The sequence below is a fragment of the Nilaparvata lugens genome, chromosome 5, assembly GCF_014356525.2.
Source record: "Nilaparvata lugens isolate BPH chromosome 5, ASM1435652v1, whole genome shotgun sequence".
NCBI lineage: Eukaryota > Metazoa > Arthropoda > Insecta > Hemiptera > Delphacidae > Nilaparvata > Nilaparvata lugens.
This window is the reverse complement of record NC_052508.1, coordinates 48,038,953-48,057,732: the sequence shown is the minus strand read 5'-3', so window position 1 is coordinate 48,057,732 and position 18,780 is coordinate 48,038,953. Positions and strand designations below refer to the sequence as shown.

Sequence of the window (18,780 nt, the reverse complement as noted above, 5' to 3'; positions counted from 1 at the left end):
TTCTTTTATATAGTCCATAACATCCAAAGTGAAATTATGCCAATGAAATCTTCTTGAGATTAAATCAGTTGTGGTGGTCATGCCGCGATGTGATGAAAGAGCACTTGACTCAAGTGAATTATCATTTCCCCTATGCACTATTTCTATAATTTGCAACTGTTCTTTTTTATCTCTAACAACTTCAACTGATTTCAGTTCATAAATATTCATGTCATTTTTTACCCTTTTCCTGTAAAACAATTTACCATCAAGCACATAGAATGGCTTACATTTCTTTTTAAATTGAATTCTTTCCTTAGCATTGAGTCTATTAGGAGCTCCATTTTCGCTTAAATATTTGAATACCTCATTAAAATTATAGGAGTTTTCTCTGGTATTAGTAATAGTCTAGTCTATAATAGTGTAGTGTGTATAAAGTAGTATATTTTGATATAATGGAATAGACATATTGAGTCTCTCTTCAAAAATAACATGGGTGTCCTGACCTTCTTTCTATAAACCTTGATTAGGCCAAACTACATCGTCACCATACCACTTCTCATCCATTCGTGCCTGACGTCAGTCAAGAAGGCAAGAACAACTCCAACTCACATAATTTAAGGTGAATTTATCTCTATAATATATCATTAAACAATATGGAAAATGAATTGGCTTTGTAATGTTGAGCAGCAACCAACATGTTTTAAGCGAAGGGCTTGAATTTTCGTGTCTGCTTTAATACTGCAATCTTTTTCTTGTCCTCTTCGAATTTCTCTCTTAGTTTTATTAAACCTGAAATCACAAATTAGTAATTAATAAAATAGTAACATCATAATGCGTGTCAAAAACGAATTAAGATATTTTTATCACACCTTTTAGATTCCAAGCACAAAAAAATCGTGTAAAAGAAAAATATGTGAATATGAAATTGAAAAACCTCTAGACTGGATATTATTCTTGCATTCATATTTTCGGTTACATCTCAGATAAAGTAATGTTTAGATCAAAATCTGCAGCTCTGCAGAGTCTGTGGATGGATTTAAAAAGATCTGTCGCCGGCTTAATCAATGCGGGTGTTCACACCGACATCTGTGTATCTGCCAGCCGACGTTCCAAGAAAACTCTGCTCGCATGCAGATGTTTTCGGATCGCTCTGGGAGCAATTTTCTCCAGGCATCCGAGTAGATGTTTTCGATATAGATCTCTCATCAAAAACCTAAATCACGTAAAAATGAAGATAGAAAAGAATTCTAATTTCAGATTTGGATTCAGCGCCTTGAAATGAATAATTTGGCTCGCGTTTGTTCAAAAAAATGGGAAATAAATGTAATAATTAAAAATTTTGGAATCAGAGTGCAACTGAGCACAGAGCGAAAATAGTTCTGTCGGCCCACAGATGTTTTTGGTGTGAACACAAACTCTGCGGACGTTCAGATCTTGCAGAGTAAAATAGCTTTGTCTGAATATACCTTGAAGGTATGTTCAAGGTATGAGACAAAGGTAAATGGTCTGTATACGATTTATTTCGTCTATGAATAAGCTGAATATTTATGTGTAGAAAATACAGTAGATAAGTTGTAAAATTTCAGGAAATCTATAAATATAACATGTAAATCAGAAATAGTTGCAATACACGAATTGTAAAAGGATGCCTTTTCTATGAGTATTGGAAATTTTAACACCAATTACATATCTGGAGTTTTACCTACATAAATAACAACGTAGTCCAATATTTCATAGATACATTACCTACTTAAGGAACACTATCGCATTGAAATTCTGCTAGTTCTGTAGTACGATTAATAAGTTGCAGCTCAAAGTTTCAACTTAAACCCAATAATGTTCAAAGTTCTGCCAGTCAATAGAAATATGAACAGGCAAGATAAACAATACACAATAATTAGAAACAGAAAATTGAACGAAAGCATAATATTGTTTCCAAACACACCAAGGAATTATCGAATTCATTTGATAACGAAACCAAAAGATCAGAATATGTTTATAGTATAATAGTAAATTTATAAATGGAGTATGTTTATAGATAAAGCTTATAGAATAGTACATACTGTTCATCTTTGATTCCTTTATTTGGAACCTGTAGAAGTTCAATAGTTCTTTCTTAGCACGTTTCTTCTTCTCGTTCTTCATTATCTTCTTATTGACGCTTTCTTTCCTCGCAATAACTGACTTCCTTCCCCTTAAAAGAAATGAATAAAATAAAAATAAATACAACAGACAAAAGAAGAGCAATGACATTTCAAATATGATATATGATGACAAAATTATTATAATTCATTGACAACATTGTCCTAATATTTTGCCTGATAAAATACATTTTCATAAAATTTTAGAATAATTTGGATACATAGTGATACTTTGAATATTCAATCAAGAGCACAGAGGATTCGATTTGGAATCGAAAGTGATGCAGATCACTGCAGCTCAAACAATTAAAAAATCTGTGAAACTCAGAGATTAACACTTCTTAAACCTGAAGTATGAATTATGAATGGAATATTTCAAGTTCTTGATTTGCTTTGTAAATGTATTTTATTCCCATACTACATCTTATTGAATGATTCACATTTCAAATACACGAATTAATGGCTAGTTAGAAGGGTCAGAGTTTCATTTCATAAAATGTCGATAAGGAGATAAAAAAGAGAAAGTACCTTTTAGTGACAGTCACCCATCCATCTTCATCCGCTTCACCCAGTGCTTTCTCCTTTTCCTTATTTTCAGATTCTTTCATGTCATAATTTCCAACATAATCATTGATATCCTTTAGCATTTCATCAACATTTGGAATTGAATCGTTGTACTCCTCGAGCCATTCTGCAAATAATCGACAAACCATAGTAAAATATAATATTATAAAGAAATTGTTGATTTTTATACAATCAAATAAACATTTTAAAAAGACAAAATATTAATTTTGTGGAAATATCTTGATTTGAGTTAAAGATGATATCATTTCAAGTGTTTACTGATCAGTAATTACACATTACTCGATATCAAGTGAAGTAAATAACTAGCAGTTATTAACAAAATTATAGCAATGATCATGCTTAATCCTTTCCTTATTGAAATTCATTCCATAATAATTCAAGTCTCCCTGATAATCTTTTACAAATTGTACCAAAACTCAAGCCAAGCCAAACACAGCGTCCATGCATGACGAGACAAAGAACATAATAGAGCCTTCTCCCGAAAAAAGAGGTAACAGGAGGTCCAGGTTTAGGGTTATGTTTGAACATTTCAATACGTTCTGTAATAATTGTGTAATTATAGTGCCGGTTGCACAAAAGCCGTTAATTTAAATCGTGATTAATCCCACGAGAACCAATCAGAGAAGCCGTCTTATCAAAAATGCCTTTTCTGATTGGTTCTCGTGAAGTTAATCATGGTTAAAATTTAACCGGCTTTTGTGCAACCGGGCCTATATAATCTTTCTCATTAATTGCATAATTATGATTAATTAAGATGTATAAATCTATAAAATTTGTTTTATAACCAAACTAGCCGTCAGGCTCGTTTCGCTCGCCATATCCGTCTAGCCACGGGGCTCCGCCCCCTGGACCCCCGACTGGATCGTCCAAAAATGAGATCAGCGGGCTCGCTTCGCTCGCCTGCATGTAGACCTCAGCGGAACCTCTGTACCGAATTTGAACGTATTATGTCAATTTGATCTCGAAATACTCCTGTTACTATATCGGCCTATCTTTGGCGAACAAAATTCTTCCACCTCAGCTAAACCTGTGTCCTGAATTTTTTTTATATAATTCCATCAATTATTGAAAAAGGTGAGGAAACGCAGGAAAGCTGAGAAAACGCTAATTTTGGCTAACTGGATAAATTGGTATTTAGGAGGTCCTGGATAAATGCATTTCAATCTTCAACTTGGTGCCAACCTAACAAAGTCAACTCAACTTAATGCCTACCTGACAAAATTATTAATTTAGTTACCAGTTAACAACTGTTTCGAAAAGGTACTCTCTCTAGATTACAGTTCTATATTAACTATGGTATGGACATTTTTCAATTATAATTAAGAGAATAAGAAGAATATACATGCAAAAAGACGAACTTTAAACCCTTAAAAACCACCCTTAGAGTTAAAATATCGCCAAAAGATTTCTTAGTGCGCCTCTAAAGGGCCAACTGAACATACCTACCAAACTTGAACGTTTTTGGCCCGGTAGATTTTTAGTTCTGCGAGTGAGTGAGTGAGTCAGTCAGTGAGTGAGTGAGTGAGTGAGTGCCATTTCGCTTTAATATATATATATATAGATATACAAATTTATGTTGATGTTTTTTTTAAATAAATTCTATTTTCCCTTTATTTATATATTTACTAATATCGACTTCATAATAAATTGAGATATTGATACTATTGATTGTACTATTGTTTAACGATAGTGTTATTATTGAAATTACTTGGCGGCTATTTTAAATAATGCTACAACCACCACAACCTTAGGACAGGATGTAGGGGTGAGTACTTTTGATATGTTTTCCTCCTTACTACCCTAAACAGAACTGTGGGGTAAAAAATTATCTTCCAATCTTTACTCTCTTTAACCCTTCATTGACTGGACCAACTTTACGTCAAGAACCTGATTATTGGAAGATACATTTTTTGGACTTAGAATAGTGTGTGAATTAAGTTATTATTTACATAACCTCTAGACCGTGTATTCCAAATTAAGGTTTAAAGCAGTTTTGGGCGAATGCCTGTTGTTTTTACCTGCATTGTATCTATTGTCTATGAATAAATAAAATGAAATAAAATAATTCACGCTCACGGAAGGTACAAAACAAAAAAAAAACGTTTAAAAAAAACTGCTTAAATTTTTAAAGACAAAAAAGGCTCCTCCAAGCTAGTTATATTTGAGATCGATCCTCATATACTGCAAAACTTGAATTTTTTAACAGGCACGTCACAATATTACGAAAAGGTGCTTAAGCTCTGATATCTGCTGACATTTCAAATGAAATCTGTCCATCAATATTTCACTACTTTCCTTTGAATGCAATTGGCATCATGACGTGATGAAATGATTGTAGTGGAATAGTATCAAATTGTGAGAACTTACTTTCGATTCCAAAAGGCACAGTCACATCCTTGGATGTCAACACGAGTGGTACAGACGAATCCAGCTTCATCGCTTTCTCGCGGCTCCCTTCTTTTTCAAATACTATGTATGCAACTTTGAAACCCTGGAAACAAGATTTTCAAACTTGAAAAAGTAGAACATAATAGCCTATATATCTATTTTGAGGTTGAGTGGTAGAGAGGACTTAAAAGTCCTAACTCCGCCTAATAAAGAATTTTTCCATTCCATTTCATTTCATTTATATCTCAGACGAACATAAATAACTACCGTAATAGGCTAATAAAGATAACAAATAAATGGGAAATTTGATATGTGAATCAACTTATGTTTAAAACAATTTGTGAACAAAACAAAAATGAAAAAATGTAATGTTAATGATAACAAAACCAGATTATTGAAAAATTTTATTGAATTGGGCCAGCAGTGATTTGAGACAATTTTAGTGGCTTGTGAACAAATAATTGGGTAGGCCACTTCTCCAAGATAATCATACTTATTTCATCAAAATATGAAATGTTGTAACTTGTTGGGCGATGCCAACAAGAGCTCCAGCCTTGTGTTTTGGTGATGAGAAGGATGATGAAGATGATGAGAGATAAGAGGACCAACAGATGTGTTCTAAACCACCGGGAAGTTATGCAGACTCATAAATAGTATTTAGAGGAGTCAGGAAAAAGGACTTTTCAAGTGGTCACTCTTACAACGGCACTAGCAGGCACATGAATATTCACTTATCTTAACGGTAGCTTACCTACGCGACAACAAAGCAAACTACACTCAAGGTATTCTTTACATCCAAGGTATTTGTTTTTGAGTAAACTAGTAGTTCTGTGAACAGTAGACAAAACCACAGCCTCTCCTTTAATACTGTCCATCAGAGTAAATTCTGTCCTGTCCTGTCAGCGAGATATTGGTGTGAAAACGGCTTATGGCTATTTGGGTTGGTGTATCGACAATGCTAATCATCTGTTGTAAACAACCACTATTATCAAACGCTAATTTCCTACAATAAATACTGGCAACTGGCCAGTCCAAATTGCATGTAATTAAAATAATCCACTCGACAGCTGATGAATAATTGTAGTCTGATTTTCACAGTAATATTGACGTATGAAGAAAACTCCTTTTGCTTTCATATTATCCTTAAAATGCAAAAAAAAAAAACTAATATATACATCGACGCGCAATTAAAAAAGGAAAATTCCTGTTAAATTTCATGATGGATTGCTGCGCTTCGCCATTAATGCGGAACATACATAAAAATAAATGCAAAACCGTCGACTTGGATTTTAGCCTTTGCTCGGTCAATAATATTTCAACATATAAAACAAATGGTACTCAAACCATTATAATTTAATGGAAAATCCCTGGAAAGAGTAGCAAGGCTAATTATTGGAATGGTGAATTCATTTTTGTGGGATTGAAGACAATAATTCACTTATTCAATCCATCTCTAACTATCTAATTTGACTCTGATTAGATGGCCCTTGAGGGATAAGGCTGGCATTCAAACTCTTCGGGGATCAGGACTAGCTCCGTCTCAGGAGGTACTGGATCCACAGGCCGTGGATTGCTGGTTCATGGTGAAGAGAAAAACCATCAACCAGGAGAAATATAGCACCTACGGTGATTCCGTACCTGGGAGTTATCTGGACTCTATATCTGGGAATAGCTGGGCACAGTGAAGCCTCTGGTGGAGTTTCGGGGTTTTCGAATGGGGGTCGTAGCTATGGGAATCAAGGGTACCTCCGTTTCTGGAGTAGCAGGCATGTAAAATAACCCAGACTATGGGGGGCCCCCATGGGTAACGCCTCCGTCTCTGGAAGTAGCATCATAGTATGTCGAAAACCTCCCCCATTGGTCTCTCTTTCAGAAACGCTCGCGCCCCTTTCTAGGCGCCTACTTAGTTGACGTGCAATCGCTTACCTTGGAGACAAATACAATTGGGAACTACGAGTATTTTTCTAGGCTTGTAGACAAGTTAGAGGATACGTCCGGGTCTTAACCGGACCACGAACCGCGGAAACTGCAGCAGTGCTCACTTCTGGGATGACTAGATCTTTCTGTGATTGATTCCACTGCAACGCAGGCTAAACTCCTCTGTGATACTTGCCTACCGACTTGTTAATGCTGTTGGATAATAGTTTGCGCTCCCGAACTTCGCGTTATATGTGAAAAGCAGGTGACCACTTGAAGGTGTGGGATTAGGGTGTGGTTCGCAGCCAAACTGACGCACTATGATAAGATAATACGGTAATTGCTGTTCAATTAATTGTTTGGATTTAGTCAAATTTTGTTTCTGAATGAATTTTTTCCCCAGAGTTTAACCCGAGTTTCAATTCTTTTCAATTCAGTGTTGTCTTATTTACTATTAATGAAAACTGAAATCCAAGTTAAGCACAAATAAACATTTCCACTCACTAACTGAAGTACATGGATTCATTGCGAAGAATTTGGTGATCTATGAAGTTGATGTCAGCCAAAGCAAACATTATTAGAACTTGTTAAATGAAGAGCTTACTCGCATGAAAACACATAGTTTTAGTACCGTATGATAACTAATCTTAAATTTGAATTAGAAATATTAGTTAAGAAATTATTGCGGTAGTTGTAATAATATTAATTAGACCCTTAGGAATTGTAAAATTAATAACTTGGTCCGTCAATAACAATAATTTTGAACTATTTGTGGTGGACATAGAATTTACTTGAGTTTTGAAAGTTGTTCATGTTAATGTGGAATATGTCCATACATGTTCTAAACTGCAAAAGTGATCCCGATATTCAAAAGTGGATCTAATACGGAAATCTCAAATTACAGACCCATCTCATTACTCTCAGTTTTTTCAAAAATTTTTGAAAAACTTTTTAAAAAAAGAATAATATCCTTCTTCAGTAGAGTAAAGTTCTTTCATAGGGATCAATTTGGTTTCCAGGAGGGCTTAAGTACAGAGCAGGCGCTTAACAAGTTCATGGCAGATATCTATCACGGGATCAATACACCTCATAAGTACAGAACGTCAGGTCTATTCTTAGACATAAGAAAAGCATTTGACACTGTAGAGCACAATATCCTTTTGGAAAAGCTTCGTGCTGCTGGAATCCGTGGGGTGGCTAACATGTGGCTAAGATCATATTTGTCAGATCGCAAGCAATATGTTTCAATTTCTAACAGTGATAGTGATTTGGCAATGGTTAAATATGGTGTCCCACAAGGATCAGTTTTGGGTCCGATACTATTTTTAGTGTACATTAATGATTTATTTTCTCATACTTTTAATGGATCCATTACATCCTTTGCTGATGACACAGCCCTAGCATACTCAGCCAAAGACGAAAGAGAATTGCATAGAATGATTCAGCATGATCTATTTGATCTGCGATGTTGGTTTGATTGCAACAAATTAGCAATTAATGCAGCTAAAACCTCCTACATAAACTTCTCTTTGTCAGCAACTTTCTATTTCCCAGATCCTATTAAATACCATCAATTTGGATGTGATTCGGTGGGTTGTGACTGTGAAGTTATAAAACAATCAGATTCCGTCAAATATTTAGGATTGATTTTGGACAAGAGTTTAACTTGGGACTGTCACATAAGAAAAATAAAAAGGTACCTTCTATATTTAGTAAAGACATTTTATCGATTAAGAGTGTTCTTCCCTGTATCTATTCTTCGTATGATGTATTTTGCTTTTTTCAATTGTAGGTTGGAGTATGGCATTTCTTGCTATGCTTCCACATTCATGTCACATTTTAAAAATCTCATAGTTCTACAAAAATCTGTCATTAGGGTCATTTATGGTGCTAGTAGACGGGCTCATACTTTCCCTATGTTTAAATCATTGGGGATCCTCCCTTTTAGATATATGTATGTGTTGAAAGTTCTATCCCTGTTTTATAAAATGAGTGGGGATAGATATTTGATGGAAAATATTGGACAAGACAGTTTGGTTACACGGCAAACTACACGAATGCTGGTGAGACTTCCCAACCCAACTGTACCACCTTTCAAAGATGCTTCATTTTTCTGGGACCAAAATTTCACAATATCCTTCCTGAGGAAATAAGGAAACTGAAAATTTGCAAACAATTCATCCGTAAAACGAAGTGTTGGCTATGGCTTCATTCACCTTTGGAAATTGAAAATTTCTTCAGAGTGGTAAGCTAAGTAAATAAATTGTCATAAAACCTAAACATTTTTCTTCTTCTTCTCTCTTCTGTCTTAAATTCTTTTTTCTGCCTTAAAATACCTATTGGTCGATTTATAGGTGGTGGCTTCCTCCCTACTGTTCACATGAAGTTTATATCACTATGAGATATAAGTAATGAGGGGAATGCTCTGATGTGTCAATTGTCGAATATCGATGACTGTGTGAATGCGTGTGTGTATGTGTCTTATCGTTTTCATATATGTCCCATTATTCAAACTCCTATTCACGGACAAGGGCTTTGCGGAAGCTCTTTTGTGAATAGTATTTTTGTTTGCATCGGTTCTCACATAAAATGTTAAGGTTCATTTCCATCATCAGTTACATTATTCAAAAATGTTTTATATGAGTTGTGTACTTATAAGTTTAAAGTTAATTTCTACTGTATTATTGATACATTATGATATAGTGCCAAATTAACCTTTCAGAAGTGTTTAGTATCTTTAAATTGTTAGTTTTAGGTATCTGATGAGATGTTTTTTATTTTGTTGTATTGCTGATGATGAAAACAATAAACTTGAAACTTGAAACTTGAAAAAAAAAAATATATGTTTGATTTCTTCGTTAGTTTTTAATTATTTCCAAAATTCTTTCTTTTTCTTTCGTTTTCCTTATTTGCTTCTTCAATAAACTTTGTTTAACACCCACACAAGTTTAACCTTTGGGATTATGATTCAAAAACGTAAATTGTTCACAATCAAATATTGTAAATACGGTATTTAGTTGTAAATATATTGTACAGTAAGAGAGTTATAAATGTATCTTATGTGAGAGTGTATATCAAGAAAATTTAATTGATAATCATTGTATTGTATTGTTATTGGAATACTAATGAAACATCGGGGCACCGAGCTTCGCTCTGGAGTACAAAAACATAGAAGCATAATAGCATAGTTTACATTTATTTATTGATACACAGAACACAATTCTTTAAAATGATTGGGGGAGGACCAACAGGCTCAGCTTAAAACTGTTTATCCCCCGAATTTTTATTTATACACTATTAATAGTCCAAAAAGTAGGCTATGTTCCATACACTTTTGAATTCAAGTCCTACTTTCAGTCCTAAAATTTGAAAACAGAAAAGTTAAAATTTGATTGTTTACAAACCAAATTGAATAACACTCACTAATCACTTGAAACTGTAAAATAATGATTAACTTTGAAAATGTTTAAATACGTATATTTAGAATGATATAAGTTACTATGTTTGCTAGGTACAATATTTGTTAATAAAATAAAGAAATATAGTTAATAAAGTAAAGAAATAATGGATCTTGAATAAAATCATATCGTTGGTCATGTCAACAAATCAGATATGTTGATCAAGTCGATTAATTTCTTGCCAGATAATATTTCTGGTGAATAGTTCAGCTGATTGTTGCAATAGTTCAACAGCTGAAAATAATTCTGTCTCAATGCCACACACGTACTCGCATTTTCCATTATCAATAGACGACGAAATTATCAGCTGTTTTTCCAAGGATGAATAATTATTATCCATTTCATGTCCTTCAGAGAGTTTTCCCAGGAATGAGACCCTGTGCAATTGAATTTTTATACCATAAACCTACTATGTTCCAAATTTCGTGAAAATCGTTGGATCCGTTGCACATAAATATATAACCATATAAATATATACAGATATTGCTCGCTTAATATAATAGGATGTTGTGTAACATAAAAAATTTACATATTGTATTGAACAACTTGAATTTGCTATAATATGCTCATTAATGGAAAATTTAGAAATTGGTTTCGGTTGTTACACCATTAATCTCAAGTAAACTCAACTGTTTTTGAGAAAATGATTAGATAACAAAAACTTTTTCCTCTATTTCTCCAAGTAAAATGATAATTGTAACAATTTCAAGTGTTCTACGTAATTAATGAATAATTTACTCACGGTGATACTCTCGTGTAATCGGAAATATTTAGACTGTTCAACGGGAGGAACTGATGAAGTGGGTTTGCTGTGAATGTACACCGCCTTCACTCGACCGCATTGTTTCGCAAACATGGCTGACAGTGACTCCTGAAAAATTGCCACAAATAATGTAGAAACGTTTGAAACGAAGATAACAATAAAGTTCACTACATGTAGATCAAGGTGGACTAGTTATTGATAACACTGTAATTGTTCTGCAAGATGCAAGATGTATCTTTATTAGAATTTTTTACCTTGGTATAAAATCTTATACAATAGCAAAATTAGTGGCATCCCGACACATATTCATATTTAGTGGGCCACACTTTCTTAGTTCAGCAAATAATCAACCAATTGTATTAATACTTTGTAAATAATTGTAGCTTATATGCGTTTAGTAATCATGTCTATATTTTGTATTCCTACAAACATTTATGAGATTTGAATAAACAGTGCTGAACAACCAATGTGGAAGAAAAACAAAATATTATAAATTAAAAATAAAATGATTACAGTTTAAAGACAATCACAAATCCTTCATAATCTTAAAAATTTTGAAACATTCTAAGAAAATCCAAAATACTCTTTTTCAGCCAATTGATTTAGATTGTTCGAATTATAGCATTATAATAATATTGAAGAAGTCAAAGCTGAACTGGAACTGAAAAAGCATTGAAGTAAAGTAGGTGAAAGGCTAGGTAGTATATAGGCCTACTCACTTGTGTACAGTATGGAGGCACTCCCAGCACAAACAACGTCCTGTCACTGGGCTTTTCCAAACATTTCTCTCGGATGGAATGTTCCTTCAAATACAAATAATGGTGGGCAGCACTATTCTTGTAAATCTTCAACGGAATGACTGTGGAATAGAAGAAATAAATTAGAATAAAACCAGAATCGCAGTCACAAAGGTATCAACTGTAAGGTATGATTTCATAATCTTCACATCATCTTCACAGAGATAATCTCCGACTGATTGTGGAAGTTCGAAGTGTTCTGATAGTTCAAAGTGCTTCACAAAGGGTCTAACAAAATGCTTCTCGATAACTTTTCGTACCGTAGAATTTCCATATTGTTCATATCAATAATGTTTAATGCTTTTGATGAAATATGAAATGGTTTTCAATCACCTAAAAAGCAAGTTAAACACTTTATAATTGAATGAAACACTTTTTTAACACAATTGAGCCAATATCACTTAAGCCTGGTTTTCATTAGTAGAGTTAGTGGTAGAGTTCCCTGGACAAGTACTAACTATCTTGTGAACTCTCCAAATGAGAACGTTCATGGTTGAGTACTAGTTTTTAGTAGAGAAGAGTGGGATAGCACCGTGGGCTAGTACTCTACCACTTGCCTTCACCACTTCACACTCTACTCTACCACTACTATGCCAATGAAAAGAGTCTCGAGCTAGTAGAGTAGAGTCGTCCCTTAGGCTATCAAGTTTGAAAAGAATTGTTATTTATTAAAAAGTATCAATTTATTGAAAAGTGTTAGTTAATAAGTGTTAATTTATTAAAAAGTATTGACATTTTAAGATTAGTTCTTTTCACTAGACAACACACTTTACCTACTATTCTCAATTGTAGTGAAAACTCGACCGAGTAGATAGAGTTAGCTCGGTAGAGCTGGTATGCCAGCTACTCGACCACTAACTCTACTAGTGAAAACCAGGCTATAGGGCTACTTTGCCAGCACCTAGCAAAGTATCCAATCTCTAATATGAGATGGTTAAAGTGAGACTTCAGCCGGCCATTCACTGTCCGACAATTTGGTACGATTTCGTTGGCCACCACTCACGCTTCGGCTGGTTAGCCAAATCGAACGTAACTGGGAGACAGACTTTGCGTGGTCGGCCAAGTCAGTTTAACAGCTCATCAGACTTCCGACAGCATTTACCCCGCAACAACAACCCCATTCACGTTCCGACATCGAATTAAAGGATCTCAAGTAGGAAAACATATCGGATTGAGAATGGCCTGCTTAACAGTAGAATACAACATGTTCGACTTTTCAAGTGATAAGGCGCTCTAGTAAGCCAAGTGATCAACTACATTTCAAGATATTTTATTATTGACAATTGATCAACATAAGCCTAGTTTGATTGTCTGACATGGATTTATTTCACTAAATGATGCTACGAATAGGAGCAAATGGTTTAAAATAATTTCATATTTTATGAGATTGAATTGACAAAACGAAAAAATTGTGGAGGAAGAAAAGGATGAATTAGTAGCAATAGATCTTTTGAGACAGGCGCATTTCCAAGACAATTTAAGACAAAAAAAGTTGTACCTATTCCTGAAAATAGTGAAAAAGAAAACGTAAAAAACTACAGGCCTGTTGCAGTTCAGAGCACCGTTTTAAAGGTTTTTGAGACGAGTTTCTGTCTTTAACAAAAGGAGCAATATTTTTACCTTTCAACAATTCGGATTTAGAAAAGGACAGTCAACAGCGGACGCAATCTTTGAACTGTTGATCCATATCTATAACAACTTAAATACAAAGGGAGAATCAATGTGTGTATTCTATGATATGATAAAGGCTTTTGATCTTATTCCCCACAAGAAGATGATAAGGAAGCTACAAGCTTTGGGTATTGAGGGTACAGCATTGAATGGATCACAGCATACCTTTTAAACAGGAAGCAGGTGGTTAGTGTAAGACATACTAGTCGGGATGGCTTGAGCAAACACTATAGATCTTCAATCTTGGATGGCACAAATACAGCAGTCCCTCAAGGTTCAAATTTGGGAACGGTTCATTTTCTTCTGTATGTGAATGACATGCCTGAATCAATAACAGAAGGAAAAATATGGATGTTTGCGGATGATGTGTGTCATTTAATACAAGATCAAAATGATGAATAACTGAGATATCAGAATCAAAACGGGTTGCAAGAATGGTGCACAAGAAAACAGCTGTTATTGAATCGAGGTAAGACAAATATAGTGAAATTTCACAATTGCAAGAAGCCTGACAAATCGCTAGGTACTGCTCAGACTGGACAGCTGCAGTATTTCAGTAAGCGAATCTACGAAATGTCTTGGAATCACTATAAATAGTAACCTTTGATGGCACCAGCATATTGAAAATGTTTCATCAAGACTAACATCAATTTGTTAGGCTTTTGCCCATTGTAGACAGGGACAAAGGTTACTATGGATGTTTCACAGAATTATGAGCTACGGCATAACAATGTGGGGTAGAAGAGCATTGGCTAACAGATTTTTCCTATTGCAAAAGCGTATGGAGACTGAGATGGTTGCAGGGAGAGGTTAGGAACAAGGTTTTGTGGATGACCCTAATGACATTGTGCCTGGCACCCAGCTGAGACGTAGAGTGGTGTGGCCTTAACCGGTTCAGGAATAAGGTGGGAAGGTGTGCTGAGCTGATGACAGCATGGGGATACACATCTGATCGTCTGTGTCAATGTGGACAAATTCAATCAATGAATCACCTGATATCTGAGTGTCCATAACACTCCTATCATGGTGGGCTGACAGAAGTTCATGATGCTGGAGAAGAGGCATGTCAGTGGCTCCACAACTTAATAGATATATTAGTATTTAACATATTGAGTGTAAAATTATTTTTTTAATCCTTGGCCTATGAATGCATATCCATATATATTGTGAGATCAATTTGTAAAGCACCATACATAGCACATCCTAGACCGCTGTTTCTACAACTAAATATTTTGACCCTACCAGCGATGCTTATCCTGGTGACAGCCATTATGGTGAAGAGGAAATCTAAAATGCTTGCAAGAAATGATGAAATTCATCTATATAACACCCGACAGACACGAATGATGCATGTAGCGCAGGTGATATCAACTTTAGCCAGGAATGGGCCTAATTTCTTGAAGCGCCAAAATATTTAACAAAGTTCCAGCTACCATAAGACACATAGAGGGACAGGACAATTCAAGAAAGCCCTGAAGAACTACCTGATAGCCAGACCACTCTACTCTCTGAAGGAATTTGCACAGAATGACGGCCACGACGCGACCGCGTTTCCAGTGGGATGAAAGAGGTATCAAGTAATTGAGTATGTGGTGGTAGTTACTGGATAGCTGCTTTCCAAAATTTTACTAGTAGTATGTAGAATATGTTACAAAACATAACGTTTATTTTTGAACCCAAAATAATGCTAGAAATGAAAGAAAACAAAATTATATCGATAGATGAGGTCAAGACGAGTTCAACCATGTATCACATTATTGTCGATTACGAAGGATTAGCTAAACAAACATATTTAAGTTAACTTTTTTATAGATTTTAATGGCTACAATTAGTGATGTAAAATTCCCGGGAATTTAAGATCAAGGAAATATTCCCAGGGAATTTAAGGGAAATATTCTCAAAAATCATAAAATCCCGGGAATTTGTGGGAACTTAAGGAAATTTATGATTTATTTAATAAAAAATGACAAAAAAGACGTTTTTTGTTACAGAAGGTCTCAAACACCTGTTATACAACATATTTATGTAAGAAATATAAGGATGAATAACTTATAAATTGCAGTAAGTTCAAAGAAAACAGTAATTTGAAGTTTATAGACTGAGAAATGAGCACTTAATAAATCATTCAAACCACTATTATCATGCTACTTTCATGTATTACAAGTTGAATAAGATTTTTTTTTACAAATAAATGTCTGTAAATCAGGTAAACTAAGTCAACAAAGTATTGAGTGTAATTTAGCTTTTATTGCATGATTTTATTCAATTTCTCCGCACAAAAATAATTGACCCCCTAAATAAAGATTAGAGTAGAATATGAATCCAAAAATTAGGAATTATAAAATACAGCAAAATAGGCTAAACTAAAACAAGGAGCATCCTCGAGTTTAATTCAATATTAAAAAGAAAATAATTCTCAGAACCAATGAGCTCACAACCTTTCAAGAGTCATTGAGGCTCATTTAACTTGTAAAAGATACTAGTCCAGACAACGAATGCTCAAAAAGATATAGATGGAAAAGTTTGGAACCCAATTTTTGACCTCGCAGTCTTTTTGAAGGATAGTGAGGGAGTAATCATATTAAAAGTCCTCACTCCTACCCCATGTGTTAAAAGATCACATTTTTTCGATGCATTGCTGTTGAGTAATAAGCCCTGAAAGTGCAAAAAGTAGGAAGAATAACTATCTTTTCAAAGATTTTACACTTTTAAAAGTAAATATCTCAAAAACTAAAGAAGATATCACAAAACTCTACTGTACAAAACTTATAGGAAATGTATCTAGCTTCATTTTTACTCCTTTAGCCATGTCGCTGAAATGCATTTTCTCCCAGTTACATGCGTGTCAGCCAGAAATGAAAAAATGCAACTTTTAAACTACCCTCATCTCTCAAGCTCAAGGAGTAAGGCTGAGGACTTTTGATATGTTCATCTTTTAACTAGTTCAAACAAAGCTGCGAAGTCAAATATTGTGTTCCAAACATTCCCTCCAAATTTCCCTGACAATTGATCTATTGTTGTTAAACTGAAGATTTCACACTCAACACTATAACGGCTGCAACAATCGTTGGGAGATGCGTAAAATGAGACCATATATGAACTTGAAGAGAATATGATGCACTATGAGCCCATGATTAGCACGGATTTTTTCAATGAATCGTTAAAATGTTATAAGGCCAAAAAGATGAAAAAATTGGAGCCGAAGGGTTTTTCTTCAAAATGTGTTACCTTAGAGAGCTCATAATAATCAATAATTTATAATCTTTATTCTTGTCATCGAGCATTACAAATGTTAGAAACAAACCATACCTAGAAAACTATGAGAGATATGGAAAAATGTTGAAATTGAAACTTGTAGGATAATTTGTGAGCTTTAATATTATGATTGTGTTCGACAAAAATTTCCGAAATGCGCATTTTGTTCGAGATATTTGCAAAAAACAAAATATGGCACTTTCAAACCACCCCCACCACCTTAGCACAGGGGATAGGAGTGAGGAATTTTGATATGTTTACCCCCTTACTACCCTTAAAAGAGCTACGGGGTCAATAATTTTGTTCCAAAATTTTCCCTCTATCATCTTTCATTGACTGGAGTCTGGACTATACGAGTATTTAAAAGACAGTGAGTGAGTGAGCAAAAACAGGCTTAAAGAATGATGATTTATTGATTATATCAATGTAAAATGTGGCTGAGCTTGATCAATATAAAATAGAATGATGATTTATTGATTATATTGATGTAAAATATGAGTGGGATTGATCAATTTCAATCATTTTTAGATCAATTTTATAAATTCCCAAAATCTCTTGGCCTCGGAAATATTGCCAAATTATAAGTTCCTTCCCACTGGGAATATTCCCGATCTACATCACTAGCTACAATAGGTTTTAAAATAGGTAGTACAATTCATTGTAAAATTTGACAAGGAACCAATGAAACTATTCTAAAATTAACACAACGTTGCAAACACTCAGCAATTTAGAAAAAAATAATAACTAGCCTAGAATTTGAGATAAGCCTATACCTATTCTTAGAATAACTTATAACCTACCTTTATAACCACATATTTCGCCTTGCTCCATTCTCTTATAAAAGTGCTTTAAATAATGAAAATGATGGTTCAAAAAGAATAGAGTTTGATTTTATTGAATGAAGTTTGAGATCTTTACTTTCAACTCAACAAACAAATAGAATAGATGCATTTTACAATCTTTTTGAATAACCACGAGTTTCCTCCACTACAAAACAAAACGGAAATTAACCTCAAACTCAACATCAACATGTCACATGCCTATGCCTCCAAGATCCACGACCACGAACCATGATTCCAGTGTTGCCAATGACCTTTGTCAAAATTACCCGAAATTCTCACCGGAATCAATCCCAAAGTCCCAAATTATCTCCGGAAATAATATGACGGTTTTCTTTCCAATTCAAAATTGTCATCAGATGGGAAAAATCTTGAGATTGTAGCAAGTATGAACGTCCTTCTACTCAATTTTGTTTTATCAATACCTTGGGACGGGTACGCGCCACCTTAGTCCTCCGACACACCCAGAACCTGACAGGAGTGGACAGCGACTATCTCATCCATCGACACCGTACGCCAGCGACAGGGAAAGACTGTTTTGAAAGAGTCTCGAATTGGCGTGTGCGTTAGGCGCCAAAACCGGACACTTTTACATCCGTACAGAAACGACAAAGTCAGACACATCAAATCTCTGACACTTCAAAAACAAGACAGTCAGGTTATACTTCTTGGACGGACTGTACTACGCAGAGCTGACTGGTTTTCAAACAATGGTATTGTTCTGATGAATCCCCACATGTAGGCTATTCTTAACAAGACCATTGACAATTTATTTCTGAAACCTATCACTCTTTTCTATCCCTCTTCGTAGTAATATCAGTCGATGACTTATCTTGTAACTGTATAATTCCTATTTATCAGTCCTATATATATTTTATAAGTCCTATATATCATTCCTATTTTGTGCAGTTGTCTCTCTTTTCTGCAGTTATTTGGAGCTCAAATAATAGAACTATTAGTAAATTTCTTGACACAAAACAAAAA

The 18,780-nt window shown here is 34.5% G+C and overlaps 1 protein-coding gene across 1 annotated transcript; it reads right to left on the bottom strand.

The window, feature by feature from the left end:
- Positions 1–213: 213 nt before the first annotated feature.
- Positions 214–18,099, bottom strand: LOC111050025 (ribosomal RNA-processing protein 7 homolog A). Its single transcript, XM_022336259.2, has 7 exons — positions 17,758–18,099; positions 11,954–12,093; positions 11,214–11,342; positions 5,076–5,199; positions 2,652–2,814; positions 2,046–2,176; positions 214–771 (listed from the first exon to the last, which is right to left on the bottom strand). The coding sequence occupies exons 1-7, from the start codon at positions 17,786–17,788 to the stop codon at positions 683–685; spliced, it is 807 nt and encodes a 268-aa protein (XP_022191951.2). The 5' UTR covers positions 17,789–18,099; the 3' UTR covers positions 214–682.
- Positions 18,100–18,780: the final 681 nt, after the last annotated feature.

Bases quoted from the DNA above. Each gene is read 5' to 3' on its own strand.
- LOC111050025 (XM_022336259.2), bottom strand. From the start codon at position 17,788: ATGGAGCAAGGCGAAATATGTGGTTATAAAG. The intron at 11,343-11,953 runs GTGAGTAGGCCT...GCAATTTTTCAG, and splicing joins TGCCTCCATACTGTACACAA to GAGTCACTGTCAGCCATGTT. The intron at 772-2,045 runs GTATGTACTATT...TTGTGATTTCAG, and splicing joins AAAGGAATCAAAGATGAACA to GTTTAATAAAACTAAGAGAG.